A 15,953-nucleotide genomic window follows, 5' to 3' on the forward strand; every position below is an offset into this window, starting at 1 on the left:
CAGAATATATAACATCTTAAACTGTCCATTATTCCATTGTATTTTTCCCTCCTGATAAAGGTTTACACACTGACAGGACAATAAACAATCACAGTTTAACATAAACTTTTCATTTAAATGTCAAAACAGCATTTAAAAAGAGAGATATTGTTTAAAGTTATGATATATAAACATAAATAGATAAGCTGGACTTATTAAATTATATTAAATTATTACACTTATATTACATTAAAAACAATGTATTTTTACATTAAAAAACAATGTAATGCTGTTCATTCTAAGTCTGTAAACATGTTACATACAGTTTATCATGCTACATGCATTTCACTTAGTCATATTTGAAAGTGAAAGTGTTAGTCATTCAGTCATTTCTGACTCTCTGAGACCCCAGGCTCCTCTGTCCATGGAACTCTCCAGGCAAGAATACTGGAGTAGGTAGCCATTCCCTTCTCCAGAGGATCTTCCCAATCCAGGAATCAAACCTGGGTCTCCTGCCTAGGAGGCAGAATTTTTACCATCTGAGCCAACAGGGAAGCCCTATTAATATTTAATACCTGTTAGCAAAAACAGTTACATTTTATTGGGGGCTTAAAATTTTCCTAAGTCTTTTGTTCAAACTTATTTAATCTTTACATTATAAGCTAAAAACTTATGAATTTGTTATTATTATTCCTCATCACCAATGAGGATTCTGAAGTTGAGAGATCAAATAGTTGACTCAAACTAGTGGGAAAACCAGGACTCAAAATCAGTTTTTACTGCAACATCTGTGCCATTTGACACAGGACAGTTTTCCAATGCTCTTTTTTTGTTTGAAATTTATTTAGACTATGTCAAAGTTACCTCACATTCTTTGACCTAATAAAGTACAAAAATGTGCTGAGCACATCCTTCAGGAGGAGATAACCCTCTGTATTAATTCAGTTTTAGTCTTTTAAACAAATTTTAGATAAATTCCACTCCCCTTCCCTCCCCACCCCACCACTATTTGCCATTCTACCCCAAACCTGCATTATCCATCCTCAGATAAATGATATGGTCTCTCTGTGCCACAAACTAGACATATAATTTTAACATCTCTGTGCTTGAACTAAAAGTGTTAAATGCTTCCCCAGGTAAGGAATGAGAGCAGGAAGAAAAGACAAAGCTAATTCTAATGAATGAATATTGATAAATATTAGTTGTGAGAAAGCAACAATTAGAAGCCATATCCTAATTTTATATTTTATATCTTCCACATAACAAAATTTTAAAAATTGTTTAAGGTTATATGCTATATAAGCACCATTTTTCAAAACACAGTCAATACCAATCATAAAGCACAAAAGCAAATTTTCAACATATTTCTATATATAAATAAAATAAGTCTATGCATTACTGACATGAGATTATGTTGCAAAATGTCTCCATCTTCAAATGCCCTGTTTTTCTTTTTATTCTTACAATTATGCTCAAAATATTGATATTCTACCTGGTCCAATATTATATATTCTACATAAATTCATAAATATTTATTACCTTTCTTCGAAAAGATGATTTAGCATTTTACAGCCACTTTCAGCCACTTCAGGAGAATGCATATGCTTCTGCATCAACTCCAATACATTCAGATATATTCCTTTTGACAACAGGATCTTTCTAAAATTAACTACAAGATTTTTTAAACATTACTTGAATAAATGAAAGGACATTGTCATAATCTTGCAATAAGACACATACTATTAAAAATAATCAAAGTTCATCAGAATGTATATACAACTATATATTAATTTATATTTCAGTGACAACTTAAATATCATTAATTTTTTTCTTTAAAATATATACTATTTCCAATTTTTTCATATTTATTTACCACTTGAGGTTTTAGTATGAAAGTTTCATTCACAGAGAAAACTAGGGGAATGTGATTACCATTCACGTGAAAAGAATATTTTTGAAGAAACACATTTTTACATAATGCTCTCCAACATAAGAATGAAAAATAAATTTCATTCTAATTATAAAACAACTTCACAAAAAAACTCAATTGATGTAGAGCAGAGGCTCACTGGTGACCTGGGAATAAGTTATAGATGAGTGAAGATCCTATCAGCTCTTGAGGGAGGGAGGAAGTAAGGCTGAAACCAGGCTGGGTTGCCCTCAGCCTTCTCCACTTACTCCAGTGGACCATGCAAACATCATTTCTATCTGTGCTATGATACACAAAGTTATAAAAAGCACTAATAAAAAACATGTAAAACATAACTACATATTTTCACAAAATAATAACAAAGCTTAAGAAACACATAGATTGCTTTACAATTGATCTCACATTATGTGTGGAAAATGGTTATGAAATAATTTTCCTCTTCATAATAAACTTTCTTCAGTAAATGCAAATCTAGTGTCTTGAAAGTTTCCATAATATCTTAAAGTTTCCATATAAATACCATTTATCTTGAAGACTCTATATAAATATCAATTCCAACACTATAAACTATATTTCAACACTAAAGGTGGCAGGAATGAAACTGAGAAAGCTTTAAATAGTATTTTTTTAAAAATTAGTTTGCATCTGAAATTGAGAATAAAAGAAAAGATCAGACAAAACTCATAAGTAGAAGTAATATATGTATTCTAAATTACTGACAAAATCTGAAACTCATACTTTTTCAAAATCTAAAAAATCATCAAAATATGGTAAGAAGTTGGTTATTCAAGTGTTGGTGAGGAAGTGGATAAAAGGTAATGAAAAATGGTACAGTTGCTATGGATAACTGTATAGAGATTCCTCAAAAAACTATGAACAGAACTACCACATGATCCAGGTATCCCAATTCTGGATACTTATATTTTAAAAAACATGAAAATACCACTAATTTGAAAAGATATATGTACCCCTATGTTCTTCATAGCATTATTTATAATATCCAAATCAGAAGCAACCTAAGTACCTATTAGCCAATGAATGCACAAAGAAGGTACGACATGCATATATGGTACAATACTACTCAGTCATGAAAAAAGATGAAACCTTGTCATTTGCACCAACATGGATGGACCCTGATGGTATTATGCTAAATGAAATCAGTCAGCTGATGAAAGATAAAGACTGTATGATTTCACTCACATGTAGAATATAAAAAACAAAATAAATGAACAAACCAATCAAAAACAGAGTAGCAGTTACCAGAGGGGAAATGGGTAGAGGGGGGTGAAGTGTGTAAAGGGGATGAACAGTATGGTGATAAATGGAAACTAAATTTTTGTTAGTGAGCACACTGCAGTGTATACATAAGTAGAAATAAAATATTGTACACATAAAACTTGGTATAAACAAATGCTAGTCCAATAAAAAAATTTTACTGATTTTTAATTAATCAATTAAAAAAGAGTAATTTGATTATCTTGCTCAGTCAAATCAAAAGCTTTAATAGCTCCTCCTAAAACGGCTACATTCTAACTAAAGAAATAATTTACATCATAGAAGTTATTCTAGATCAGCAGTTCCCACACTTCGGAGTTCACAAGAATTCTCTCAGTGATTTGTTAAAACAGATCGCTGAGTTTCAACTACACAGTTTATGATTCACTGGGTGGGGCCCTAGATCTTACATTTTTAAAAAGTTCCCAAAGGATGTTGCTGGTCCAGAGACCACACTTTAACAATCACTGTCTTGGACATTAACTCAATTTGAGATTTGACAATTAAGAACAGAAATTTCACTATACAGTACACCTTGGAGAAAAAATTACAGCATGGAGTCACTTTAGAGTTTACAGAACATTTTACACATCTCATTTACCAGCTCTCTACACCATACTCATGACCTCTTCTATACCATTTTAGCAATAAATTATCTGTTATAAAAGACCAATAACAAAAACAACTTCCTTCAGGCCTTCACTTCAATAGTCACCTTGTTTCCTCACTGCCTAGTCACAATTTTGTCACCTCTGAACACTAACATGTATACACTTTCTTTGCTTCATCTTCTTTTTTGGCTTCACATTCTTTGTGATACAGTCAAGGTTCACATATCATATATATCAATTAGCCTTTTTACTTATCATTCCCACTAGAGTATAAGGTTCATGAACCTGGGATTTCTATTTATCTGATGTACCTCGGATGTCTAAGGCTCAATAAATACTAATTTTATTAACTAATTAATTAAGGAATAAAATGTCACACAAGATGTTTGAACCTTGACCTGGGAACCACCATGACAAAACCCAGTATTGTCGGCCACCAAACAAATTATTTTCCTATAAAACTATACTCAGCCCTTCCTATGCAATGTTCCCAAGTGTCTTTCAATGGAGACTGGTGAATAAGCTGCTTAAGTTCTTACTATTCTCATAAGGCAGAACTCCAAGGACCATTCAAAGGGATCTGAGGAAAGTTAACACGGCAGGGAACCAAGAACAAAGAAGTATGAAATCAGAAAGACCAGATAATTGAGTCTGAACAAAGAAATCAAGGTTAATTTCAAATGTAACCAATCCTGAGGCATCATAGTAAGAAACAGCCCAGGGAGTGATCAAGATTGCACAGAAGATTCTTCTCAGGGAAGACCCTGAACTCACTTCCTCCCATGAGCACACCAAAATTATAACCCCTTACAGTGCAATGATCTATGAAAATGATCTGAAAAAGATATTCCACAAGTAAAGCTATAAAGAAGGAACTACATGAGATGACAGGAAGGATGGGGAATGTGATATAGTAAACACCCACACTACCAGATAAGCAACCAATAAACAAGAGGATAATCACAGAGGTTATTTACAAAAGTTTTCCCTATGAATCAAGGGGTCCAAGCACCTCATTAATCTCTCAAACCTGGAGGTACTGGGCTTGAGCCTCTAGAACATCTAGCTTTAAAATCCAGCAGGGTTTGCACAATGAAAGAGCAAGAGGGCTATAGGAACCAGAGATTTCACTCTTAAAGAGCCCATGAAAAGTCTCATACACTTGGAAACCCAGCATACAATAAGTTTAGAAGAGTCTGGATCAGACCCACTTGCTGATCTTGGAGAGTCTCTCAGGGAGACAGAAGGCAACTGGGACCCCCTTGGGAGACTCTGTCTCCAGCAGATGCTGCTGACAGCCATTTGACGTAGCATATTTTACCGCAAGGACACTGGTACTGGCAAGTGCCATTTCGGAGTTCCACATTTATCCAATTAGCACTAAGAATCAGCTGTGCTCACCGGCAGGTAGGCACCAGAACTGAAAATCCCCAGGGCCCATAGTCAGCTGCCCTGGGACTCCCAGGCTCACAGCCAGCCACCCAGGGACCTTACACTACCAACCAGCATGTTAACTCCAGCTCCAAAACCCTGTGTCTGCAGTTAACTGCCCCAAACCTCCCAGACCTTAAGTCAGCCATGCCAAGACACAGCTCCACTTACCTATGGGATGGAACCAGTTCCAGAAAGCCCTAGACTGTGCAGTCAGCCATACTATGCCCAGTCTTGAGCACCAATGATTAGCAGCCTCTACACAAGGAGGTCTAGGCAGCTAACCCACCAGAAATGGGCCCCGCCTACATCAGCACCACAACATTCAGTGGCCCACTCAGACCCTGCAGAGGGCACCACTAGATCATACAGCTCTGTTAACCAGAAAGGAGTTATAAGGACACTCCTCCAAGATTAGGAAACATAATCAATCTGACTAAATACACAAACAAAAACACAGAATTATGCAAAATGAGGCAACACAGGAATATGCTCCAAATGAAGGAACAAGATAAAATCTCAGAAGAATAACTAAGCCAAGTGGAGATAAGCAATCTACCAGATATCAGCTCAAGGTAACGATCATAAAGATCCTCAACAAACTCAGGAGAAAAATGATGAATATAGTGAGTTTATCAAAAAGCTAGAAAACATAAAGAAGAATGAAACAGAGTTGAAACATGATACAAAAACTGAAATGAAAACTATATACAAAGAATCAACAGTAGATTAAATTATATAGAGGAATAGATCAGTGAACTAGAAAACACTGTGGTGAAAATCACAGAAGCTGAACAAACAGAGGAAAAGACATTTTAAAATGTGAGAACTCTCAGACAACATCCAGCATACTAACATTTTCATACAGAGATCCAAAAAGGAAAAGAGAGAGAGAGAATGGCAGACAAATTATTTGAAGTGATAATAGCTGAAAAATCCCCTAAACTTGGAAAGGAATAGATATCCAGGTCCAAGAAGTACAAAGTCTCAAACAAGATCAATAGAGAGAGGTCCGTAAAAAGACACATTGTAATTAAAATGACAAAACTTTAAGATTAAGAGAATATTAAAGCAAAAAAGAAGCAATAGTTATATACAAAGGTACTCCCATAAGTCTGTCAGCTGACTTTTCCAGATAAATTTTGCAGAATACCAGGGAATAGTGGGATCCATTCAAAATGCTGAAAGGAAAAAATAGTCTATCCAGTAAGGTTATCATTCGTTTGAAGGAGGGATAAGAGTTTTACAGACAAGCAAAACCTAAAAAGAGTTCTGCACCACTAAACTAGCTATTAAAAAATGTTGGAGAGACTTGTCTAAGTGGAAAAAAAGATGACCACAACTAGAAAACAAAATTTGTGAAAGGGAAATATCATTGGTAAAAGCAAATGAGAGTAGCAGATGACCCACTTAACTAGTAGGAATAGTAAAATTATCTATGTCTACAGTAAGTATACATAGAGATAAACAAAACAGAAAGATGCAAAAAACATTAAATGAGGAGACAGTAGCAAAAATGTAGGGATATTTAAATGCTTTCAAAATAAGGAGATCATCTTCTCAAGAAAGTAATATTGCATAAAAGAAAAATAGTTTAATGCCTTATATGTGCATATGTGTCCACATGTATATCTATATACTTATATATGTAGATACATATCTATCTATAATACCTTCATAACAGTCAAATGTATCCATATTTTGTCAATAAAGTGATAAAGTAAATGAGAAATAAAAAGTTAAAAGAAGTTGAGATCAACTTAAAATAATTTTATACACGCATATACACATCTCACAGTCATCACAAACTAAAAATCTATAATAGACAAACGATGAAAAAAGAAAGTAATATAAACATAACACTAAAAACAGTCATCAAATCACAAGAGAAGGAAGCAAAAGAAGAGAACAGCAAAAAGAACAGCATCCAAAACAATGAACAAACAGCAATAAGCACACACTAGACACAAGCTACCCACTCCAGTACTCTTGGGCTTCCCTGGTGGCCTGGATGGTAAAGAATGCACCTGCACAGGAGACCTGGGTTTGATCGCTAGGTTGGGATGATTCCCTAGAGGAAGGCATAACAACCCACCCCAGTATTCTTGCCTGGAGAAGCCCCATGGACAGAAGAGCCTGGTGGGCTACAGTCCATAGGGTTGCAAAGAGTTGGACATAACTGAGTGACTAAGCATACAGCATAAATAATTACTTCAAATATAAAGGGACTAAATGTTTCAATCAAAAGAAATAAAATAGTTGAATGAATAATAAAACAAGATCCATGTATATGCTACCTACAGGAGACTCAATTCAGATCTAAAGACACAGACAGGCTGAAAGTGAGGGGATGAAAACAGGTAATCCATGCAATTAGAAAAGAAAAGAAAACTAGAGTAGCAATAATCATATCAGACTAAGTAGACTTTAAATAAAGGCTGTAAGAAATGACAAGGAAGGACATTACACAGTAATAAAGGGATCAATCAACAAGAAAATATAAAAACTGTAAATAAATATGTACCCAACATAGTAATAATTAAATGCATAAAGCAAATATTAACAAACATAGAGAAGCTGACAGCAACACAGCAATAGTAGAGAACTTTAACACTTAACTTACTTCAGTGGGCTGATCATTCACACAGAAAATCAGTAAGAGAACACTGTCCTTAAACAATGAATCAGATGGACTTAATAGATATATGTTAGCACATTCTATCCAAAAGTAGAAGAATAAATATTGCTTTCAAGTGCACATAGAACATTTTCCAAGATAAATCATGTGCTAGGCCACAAAACTAGTCTCAATAAATTTAGAAAGACTGAAATCATTATCAAGCATCTTTTCCTATGTTCCCTGGTGGCTCAGACTGTAAAGAATCTGCCTGCAATGCAGGAGACCCCAGTTTCATCTCCGGGTCAGGAAGATACCCTGGAAAAGAGAATGGCAACCCACTCCAGTACTCTTGCCTGGAGAATTCCATGGAAGAGGAGCCTGCCAAGCTATAGTCCACAGGATCGCAAAGAGTTGGACCTGACTGAGAGACTAGCACTTTCACACTTTTCCTCCCATGACACTATGGGACTAGACATCAACTATGAGAAAAAATTGCAAATAACACAAATACATGCAAGCTAAACAACCAATAGGTCTTGAAACAATCAAATTGCAAATGAAAAAATAAATAAAGTAAAAATAAACTAAACAGAGACTAAAATATCAATAGAAAATATTAATGAAACTTAGAGCTGGTCTTCTGAAAAGATAAACTAAATTAGTTTAGTTTGATAAACGGGGCTTCCCAGGTGACGCTAGTGGTAAAGAATATGCCTGTCAATGCGGAAGATGCAAGAGATGAAGGTTTGATCCCTGCATTGGGAAGACCCCTGGAGAAGGAAATGGTAACCCACTCCAGTATTCTTGCCTGGAAAATCCCAGGGATGGAAGAGCCTGGCGGGCTACAGTCCAGGGGGTCACAAAGAGTCGGACGTGACCAAGCAACTAAGCACACATACACAAACAAAACAGAAACAAACAAACACACACACACACACACACACACACACACACACACACAAATTTATATGGGATGCTGCAGAAACAAACAAAAATTCTATGGGACGCAGCAGAAGTAGTTCTTAGAAAGAATTATATAGCAATACAAGCATGTCTAGGAAACAAGAAACATCTCAAACAACAAACCTAACCTTATACACAAAGGAATGAGAAAAACAAGAACAAACTAAACCCAAAATTAGTACAGGGAAATAAATCATAAAGATCAGAGAAGAAATAAACTAAAAAGAGACTACAAATCAATTGAAAATATTAATGAAACTTAGAGCTGGTCCTCTGAAAAGATAAACTAAATTGGTAAACCAATAACCAGACACGTCCAATAAAAAAGAAAGAGACAGAGAGGACCTGGGCCCAAATCAAAGCAGGACCTAATTAATTTTAAAGGTTTTTGAACAGCAAAGGAAAGTATGCACAACATGAAAACACAACCTTCAAAAAGGGAGAAAATAACTGCAAATGAATCAACTGACACAGGATAATGTCCAAAACATGCAAGGAGCTCATGTAGCTCAATATCAGAAAAAACAAACAACCCCATTAAAAAAATGGGCTAAAGACCTAAAGAGATCTTTCTTAAAGACATACAGAGAGCCAACAAACACAGGAAAAGATGCTCGACATCACTTATTATTAGAAAATCAAAACTACAATGAGGTATCACCTCACACCAGGAAGAACAGCTATCATCAAAAAGTCCACAAACAATAAATTCTGCAGAGGATATGGAGAAAAGGGAACCCTCTTACACTGTTGCTGAAAATATAAACTGATACAGCCACTATGGAAAACAGAATAGAGATTCCTTAAGAAACTAGGACTGGAGAAGGCAAGGGCACCCCACTCCAGTACTCTTGCCTGGAAAATCCCATGGGCAAAGGAGCCTGGTAGGCTGCAGTCCATGGGGTCGCTAAGAGTCAGACACGACTGAGCGACTTTACTTTCACTTTTCACTTTCCTGCATTGGAGAAGGAAATGGCAACCCAATCCAGTGTTCTTGCCTGGAGAGTCCCAGGGACAGAGGAGCCTGGTGGGCTGCCATCTGTGGGGTAGCACAGAGTCAGACACGACTGAAGTGACTTAGCAGCAGCAGCAGCAAGAAACCAGGATTGAAACTACTATATGACGCAGCAATCCCACTACTGGGCATATACCCTGTGAAAATCCATTAATTCAAAGACACATGTACCCCAAGGCTCACAGCCGCACTACTTATAATAGCCAGGATATGGAAGCAGCCTAGATGAATGGATAAAGAAGAGGTGGTACACGTATACAATGGAATATTACTCAGCCATAAAAAGGAATGATTTTGACTCAGTTGTATTGAGGTGGATGAACCTAGAGCCTGTTTCACATAGTGAAGTAAGTCAGAAAGGGTAAAACAAATACATATTATCACATATATATGGAAACTATAAAAACATTATTGATGAACCTATCTGCAGAGCAGGAATAGAGAAGGAACTATAGAGAACAAATTCGTGGACATGGAGAGGAAGGTGAGGGAACAAACTGAAAAAGTAACATTGACATATATACACTGCTGCTGCTGCTGCTGCTGCTAAGTTGCTTCCGTTGTGTCTGACTCTGTGCGACCCCATAGACAGCAGCCCACCAGGCTCCTCTGTCCCTGGGATCCTGCAGGCAAGAATACTGGAGTGGGTTGCCATTTCCCTCTCCAATGCATTACTATGTGCAAAATAGATACCTAGTGGGAAGCTGCTATAAACACAGGGAGCTGAGCTTGGTGCTCTGTGACAACCTAGAGGGGTGGGATGGTGGGGGTGAGAGGAGGCTCAGGGAGGGGATATATGTATACATATATACAAATAGCCACAAATAGCCAAAATCTTGAAAAAGAACAAAACTGAAGGTATCATGAACCCTGATTTCAAACTATACTACAAAACTACAGGAATCAATACAATACGATACTGGCAAAAAAAAAAAAAACAAACAGACACATACAGTGTCTGAGAACAGTCTAGAGAGCCCAGAAATGAAAACTTAGATGTTCATTTAATCTCCAACAAAGTATGCAAAAAATATACAATGGGGAAGACAGTTTATTTCATAAACGGTGTTAGGAACACTGCACAAATACATACAAAAGAATCAAACTAGACTTTTCACATGATATACAAAAATAAACTCAAAACAGATTAAACAATTAAATGAAAACCTGAAATCATAAAACTCCAAAAAGAAAAGAAGCAGTATGCTCTTTGACAATGATCTTAGCAATATTTGTTTTTCAATCTGTCTCCTCAAGCAAGGGATGAAAAGTAAAAATGAATAAATGGGACTACATAAATTTAAAAACCTTTTTCCCAATAAAGGAAACCATCAACAAAATGAAATGACCACCTATTGAATGGAAGAAGATATGTGTAAATGATATATCTAATAAGGGGTTCATATTCAAAATATACAAAGAATTCATAAAATTCAAGATCAGAAAAACAACATAGTTAAATTGTGGGCAGAGGACCCTATAAACATTTTTCACAGAAGAATTGGGGATGGCCAACACACACATGAAAAGATGTTCAACATTACTAATCATCAAGGAAATACAAATCTAAACCATAAAAATTTATCACCTCACAACTGTCAGAATGGCTGTCATCAAAAAAAAGCACAAATAAGAAACATTGGCAAGGATGTGCAGAAAAAGGAATCCTCGTGAATGGTTGGCAGAAATCCAAATTGGTGCAAGCATTATGGAAAATAATATGGACACAGTTCAAAAAATTAAAAACAGAACTACCATATGATCCAGCAATTCCACTCCTGGATATTTACCAAAGAAAACAAAAACACTAATTCCAAAAGATATATGGTCATACTGAGTGACATAAGCCAGACAAAGAAAGACAAACATGATATTATTTATGTGAGGAATCTAAAAAAGTGATAGTAATGAACTTATTTTCAAAACAGAAACAGACTCACAGACATAGAAAACAAACTTATGGTTACCAAAGGGTGGGAAAGGGATAAATTAGGAGTTTGGGTCTAAAATATACATACTACTATAAATAAAATAGATAACTAACAAGGACATGCTGTATAGCACAGGGAACTATACTCAATATTTTATAATAACCTATAATAGAAGGGACTTTAAAAAAGAAAACATATATGTAATGTAAATATATATGAATATATATGTAAATATAATTGAATCACTTTGCTGTATATCTGAAACTAACACATTATACATCAAATATATTTCAATAAAAATTGGTTTAAAAAAAAAAGGTATATAGACCTATATGTTCATTGTAGCATTATTCACAGTAGCCAAAATACAGAAGCAACCTAAGTGCTCATTGATAGATGCATAAATAAAGAAGATGTGAATATTACTGAGGCCATGAAAAAAACAAACTCTTGTCACTTGCTGCTGCATGACAGACCTAGGGCATTATGCTAAGTGAAATAATTCAGACAGAGAAAAACACTGTATAATTTTACTTCTATGGGGAACCTAAAAAGCAAAAGAACTGAACAAACAAAACAGAAACAGGCTTATAGTACAGTGAACAAACTGGTGGTTGCCAGAGCAGAGGACAGTGGGGGATAAGTGAAATAGGGGAAGGAACTCAAGAGGTACAGACTCCCCATTACAACATAAAGAAGTCATAGGGATGAAAGTGCAGCATGGAAATATAATCTATAATAATGTACTATTTTTGTATGATGATAGATGATAACTAGACTTATCATGATGATCATTTTGTAATGTACAGAAGTATCAAAGCACTGTATTGTATACCTAGAAATAATAGGCTGCTGCAGGTCAATTATATTTCAAGAACAGACTAATAGACAAAGAGATCATATTTGTGGTTACCAAAAGAAGGGGGGACTGAATGAAGGTGGTAAGAAGGTACAAACTCCCGTCTATATGACAGATACTAGGGCTGCAAAGTACAATATACAACAGTAAAATATGTTATACTGTTATATGTTATATATGAAAACTGTTAAGAGAGTAAATCCTAATCCTCATCACAAGTAAAACATTTTTTTTCTTTTTCTTTTATTTTGCATCTATATGAGATGACGGATCTTCACTAAACTTACTGGACTAATCATTTCCTGAGGTAAGTAACTCAAATCATTATGCTGTACACCTTAAACTTATACAATGTTTTACATCAATTATATTTCAATGAAAATTGAAGAAAAAAAGAACAAAAAAATTTTTTAAGTAAAAGCTGTACATCTTCTAACTAAAATACCACTGTCTGCATGGAGCACATGGAGCAGGACAAGCTTTCATCCAGGGACATATCAGTGGTACCAGCTAATCAGAGCATGTAACATCTACCTGGTCACTATAGGCTCCTTATGAACTGAACTACCAGAATTTTAAAAAAAGGGATTAAGCTCACAGCTGACGCGATTGATCCATTTACCAAGAGGAGAGAGGTTTCTATTACACAGTGGCTACAAGGAAGCCTGTCAGATCCAAAGTAATCTTGAGGAGCCTCTTGATGCCTGCATCCACAACAGTAGAAGTGAACTGAAAACTACAGCAACCATCACAGTACTATATATAAAATAGACAACCAACAAGAACCTTCTGTACAGCACAGGGAACTATACTCAATAATTTGTATAATATGTTGTATTTCTATCTCACCTATAATGGAAAATTATTTCAATTCCTAAAAGATGATGCTATGAAAGTACTGCACTCAATATGCCAGCAAATCTGGAAAACTCAGCAGTGGCCACAGGACTGGAAAATGTCAGATTTCATTCCAATCCCTAAGAAAGGCAATTCCAAAGAATGCTCAAACTACCACACAATTACACTCATCTCACATGCTAGCAAAGTAATGCTCAAAATTCTCCAAGCCAGGCTTCAGCAATACGTGACCTGTGAACTTCCAAACATTCAAGTTCGTTTTAGAAAAGGCAGAAGAACCAGAGATCAAATTGCCAACATCCATTGGATCATCAAAAAAGCAAGAGAGTTCCAGAAAAACATCTATTTATGCTTTATTGACTATGCCAAAGCCTTTGACTGTGGGGATCACCACAATCTGTGAAATATTCTTAAAGAGATGGGAATACCAGACCACCTGACCTGCCTCTTGAGAAACCTGTATGCAGGTCAGGAAGCAACAGTTGGAACTGGACATGGAACAACAGACTGGTTCCAAATAGGAAAAGGAGTACATCAAGGCATATATTGTCACCCTGCTAAGTTAACTTATATGCAGAATACATCATGAGAAACGCTGGGCTGGATGAAGCACAAGCTGGAATCAAGATTGCCAGGAGAAATATCAATAACTTCAGATATGCAAATGACACCACCCTTATGGCAGAAAGCAAAGAAGAACTAAGCCTCCTGATGAAAGTAAAAGAGGAGAGTGAAAAAGTTGGCTTAAAACTCAACATTCAGAAAACTAAGATCATGGCATCTAGTCCCATCATTTTTAATGGCAAATCGATTGGGAAACAGTGGAAACAGTGAGAGACTTTATTTTTTTGAGCTCCAAACTCACTGCAGATGGTGACTGCAGCCATGAAATTAAAAGATGCTTACTCCCTGGAAGAAAAGATATGACCAACCTAGACAGCATATTAAAAAGCAGAGATATTACTTTGCCAATAAATGTCCATCTAGTCAAGGTTATGGTTTTTCCAGTAATCATGTATGGATTTGAGAGTTGGACTATAAAGAAAGGTGAGGGCTGAAGAATTGATGTTTTTGAACTGTGGTGTTGGAGAAGACTCTTGAGAGTCCCTTGGACTGCAAGGAGATCAAACCAGAGCATCCTTAAGGAAATCAGTCATGAATATTCATTGGAAGGACTGATGCTGAAGCTGAAGCTCCAATACTTTGGCCACCTGATGTGAAGAACTGACTCATTTGAAAACACCATGATGCTGGGAAAGATTGAAGTTGGGAGGAGAAGGGGACAACAGAGGATGAGATGGTTGGATGGCATCACTGACTCAATGGACGTTAGTTTGAATAAACTCCTCGAGCTGGTGATGGACAGAGAAGCCTGGCATGCTGTATTCCATGGGGTTGCAAACAGTCAGACACGACTGAGCGATTGAACTGAACTGAACTGATGCATGTATTATGTATAAAAGGCTTCCCACGTGTCAGTAGTGGTAAGGAACCTGCCTGCCAATGCCGAATTCGTAAGAGACATGGATTCAATCCCCAGGTCGGGAAGATTCCCTGGATGAGGATATGGCAACCCATTCCAGTATTTTTGCCTAGAGAATCCCATGGATAGAGGAGTCTGGCAGGGTACAATCCATAAGGTCACACAAGTCAGACATGACTGATGCGACTTAGCACACAGCGTATGTATGTCTAACTGTGCTATATACCTGAAACTAACACAACGTTGCAAATCAACTATACTTCAATAAAAACGAAAACAAAGAAGAAAAAAGTACAGCAACCAGAAAAGGCAGTATAATTGAGGACTTCGACCTTTCATGGATGAAGGTTTGGGTCACTCCAGAACCAGGAGCCATGGAAGTTCCAACTGAGGGCAAGGGGAATATAGAATGAGGAGGTGAAGACAGAAACTATAGATGCTAACTTTATATATATACACACACCAGCTAGCACCTGGTGGCCAACTACAGAAATGAGTACTGTAGTAGCTTTGGCTAGTCTCTCCATGATTGCTACATGTATGTGTCTATTTGTGTAAAATAGTCCTTCTCTTAAAAAAAAAAAAGAACAAACGCAGAGGTTTAACTCTCACAAAATCATGGTTGTATTGTTGAAATATCAAATATTTCAATGGAGTTAAGAACTATAGCACCAGCACAATGTGTTTTGTATATGGTAAAGGTTTGTCTACTCTCTGCTGCTGCTGCTAAGTTGCTTCAGTCGTGTCTGACTCTGTGCTGCCCCATAGACGGCAGCCCACCAGGCTCCACCATCCCTGGGATTCTCCAGGCAAGAACACTGGAGTGGGTTGCCATTTCCTTCTCTAATGCATGAAAGTGAAAAGTGAAAGTGAAGTCACTCAGTCCTGTCCAACTCTTTGCGACCCCATGGACTGCAGCCCACCAGGCTCCTCCGTCCATGGGATTTTCCAGGCAAGAGTACTGGAGTGAGGCATCATTGCCTTCTCCGGCTGTCTCC

The 15,953-nt window shown here is 36.5% G+C and overlaps 1 protein-coding gene across 4 annotated transcripts in view; it reads right to left on the reverse strand.

Annotated features, from left to right (window-relative positions):
• Nucleotides 1-15,953, reverse strand: part of LRRK2 (leucine rich repeat kinase 2) — a 213,335-nt gene that overhangs the window by 171,707 nt on the left and 25,675 nt on the right. For all 4 annotated transcript variants that reach the window (XM_042246875.1, XM_027967445.2, XM_042246876.2 and 1 more), the window contains one exon: nucleotides 1,519-1,648. In XM_042246875.1, the coding sequence (XP_042102809.1) occupies nucleotides 1,519-1,648 (130 nt within the window). The remainder of the gene's footprint in view (nucleotides 1-1,518; nucleotides 1,649-15,953) is intronic.

This window comes from Ovis aries, chromosome 3, assembly GCF_016772045.2.
Source record: "Ovis aries strain OAR_USU_Benz2616 breed Rambouillet chromosome 3, ARS-UI_Ramb_v3.0, whole genome shotgun sequence".
Taxonomy (NCBI): Eukaryota; Metazoa; Chordata; class Mammalia; order Artiodactyla; family Bovidae; genus Ovis; species Ovis aries.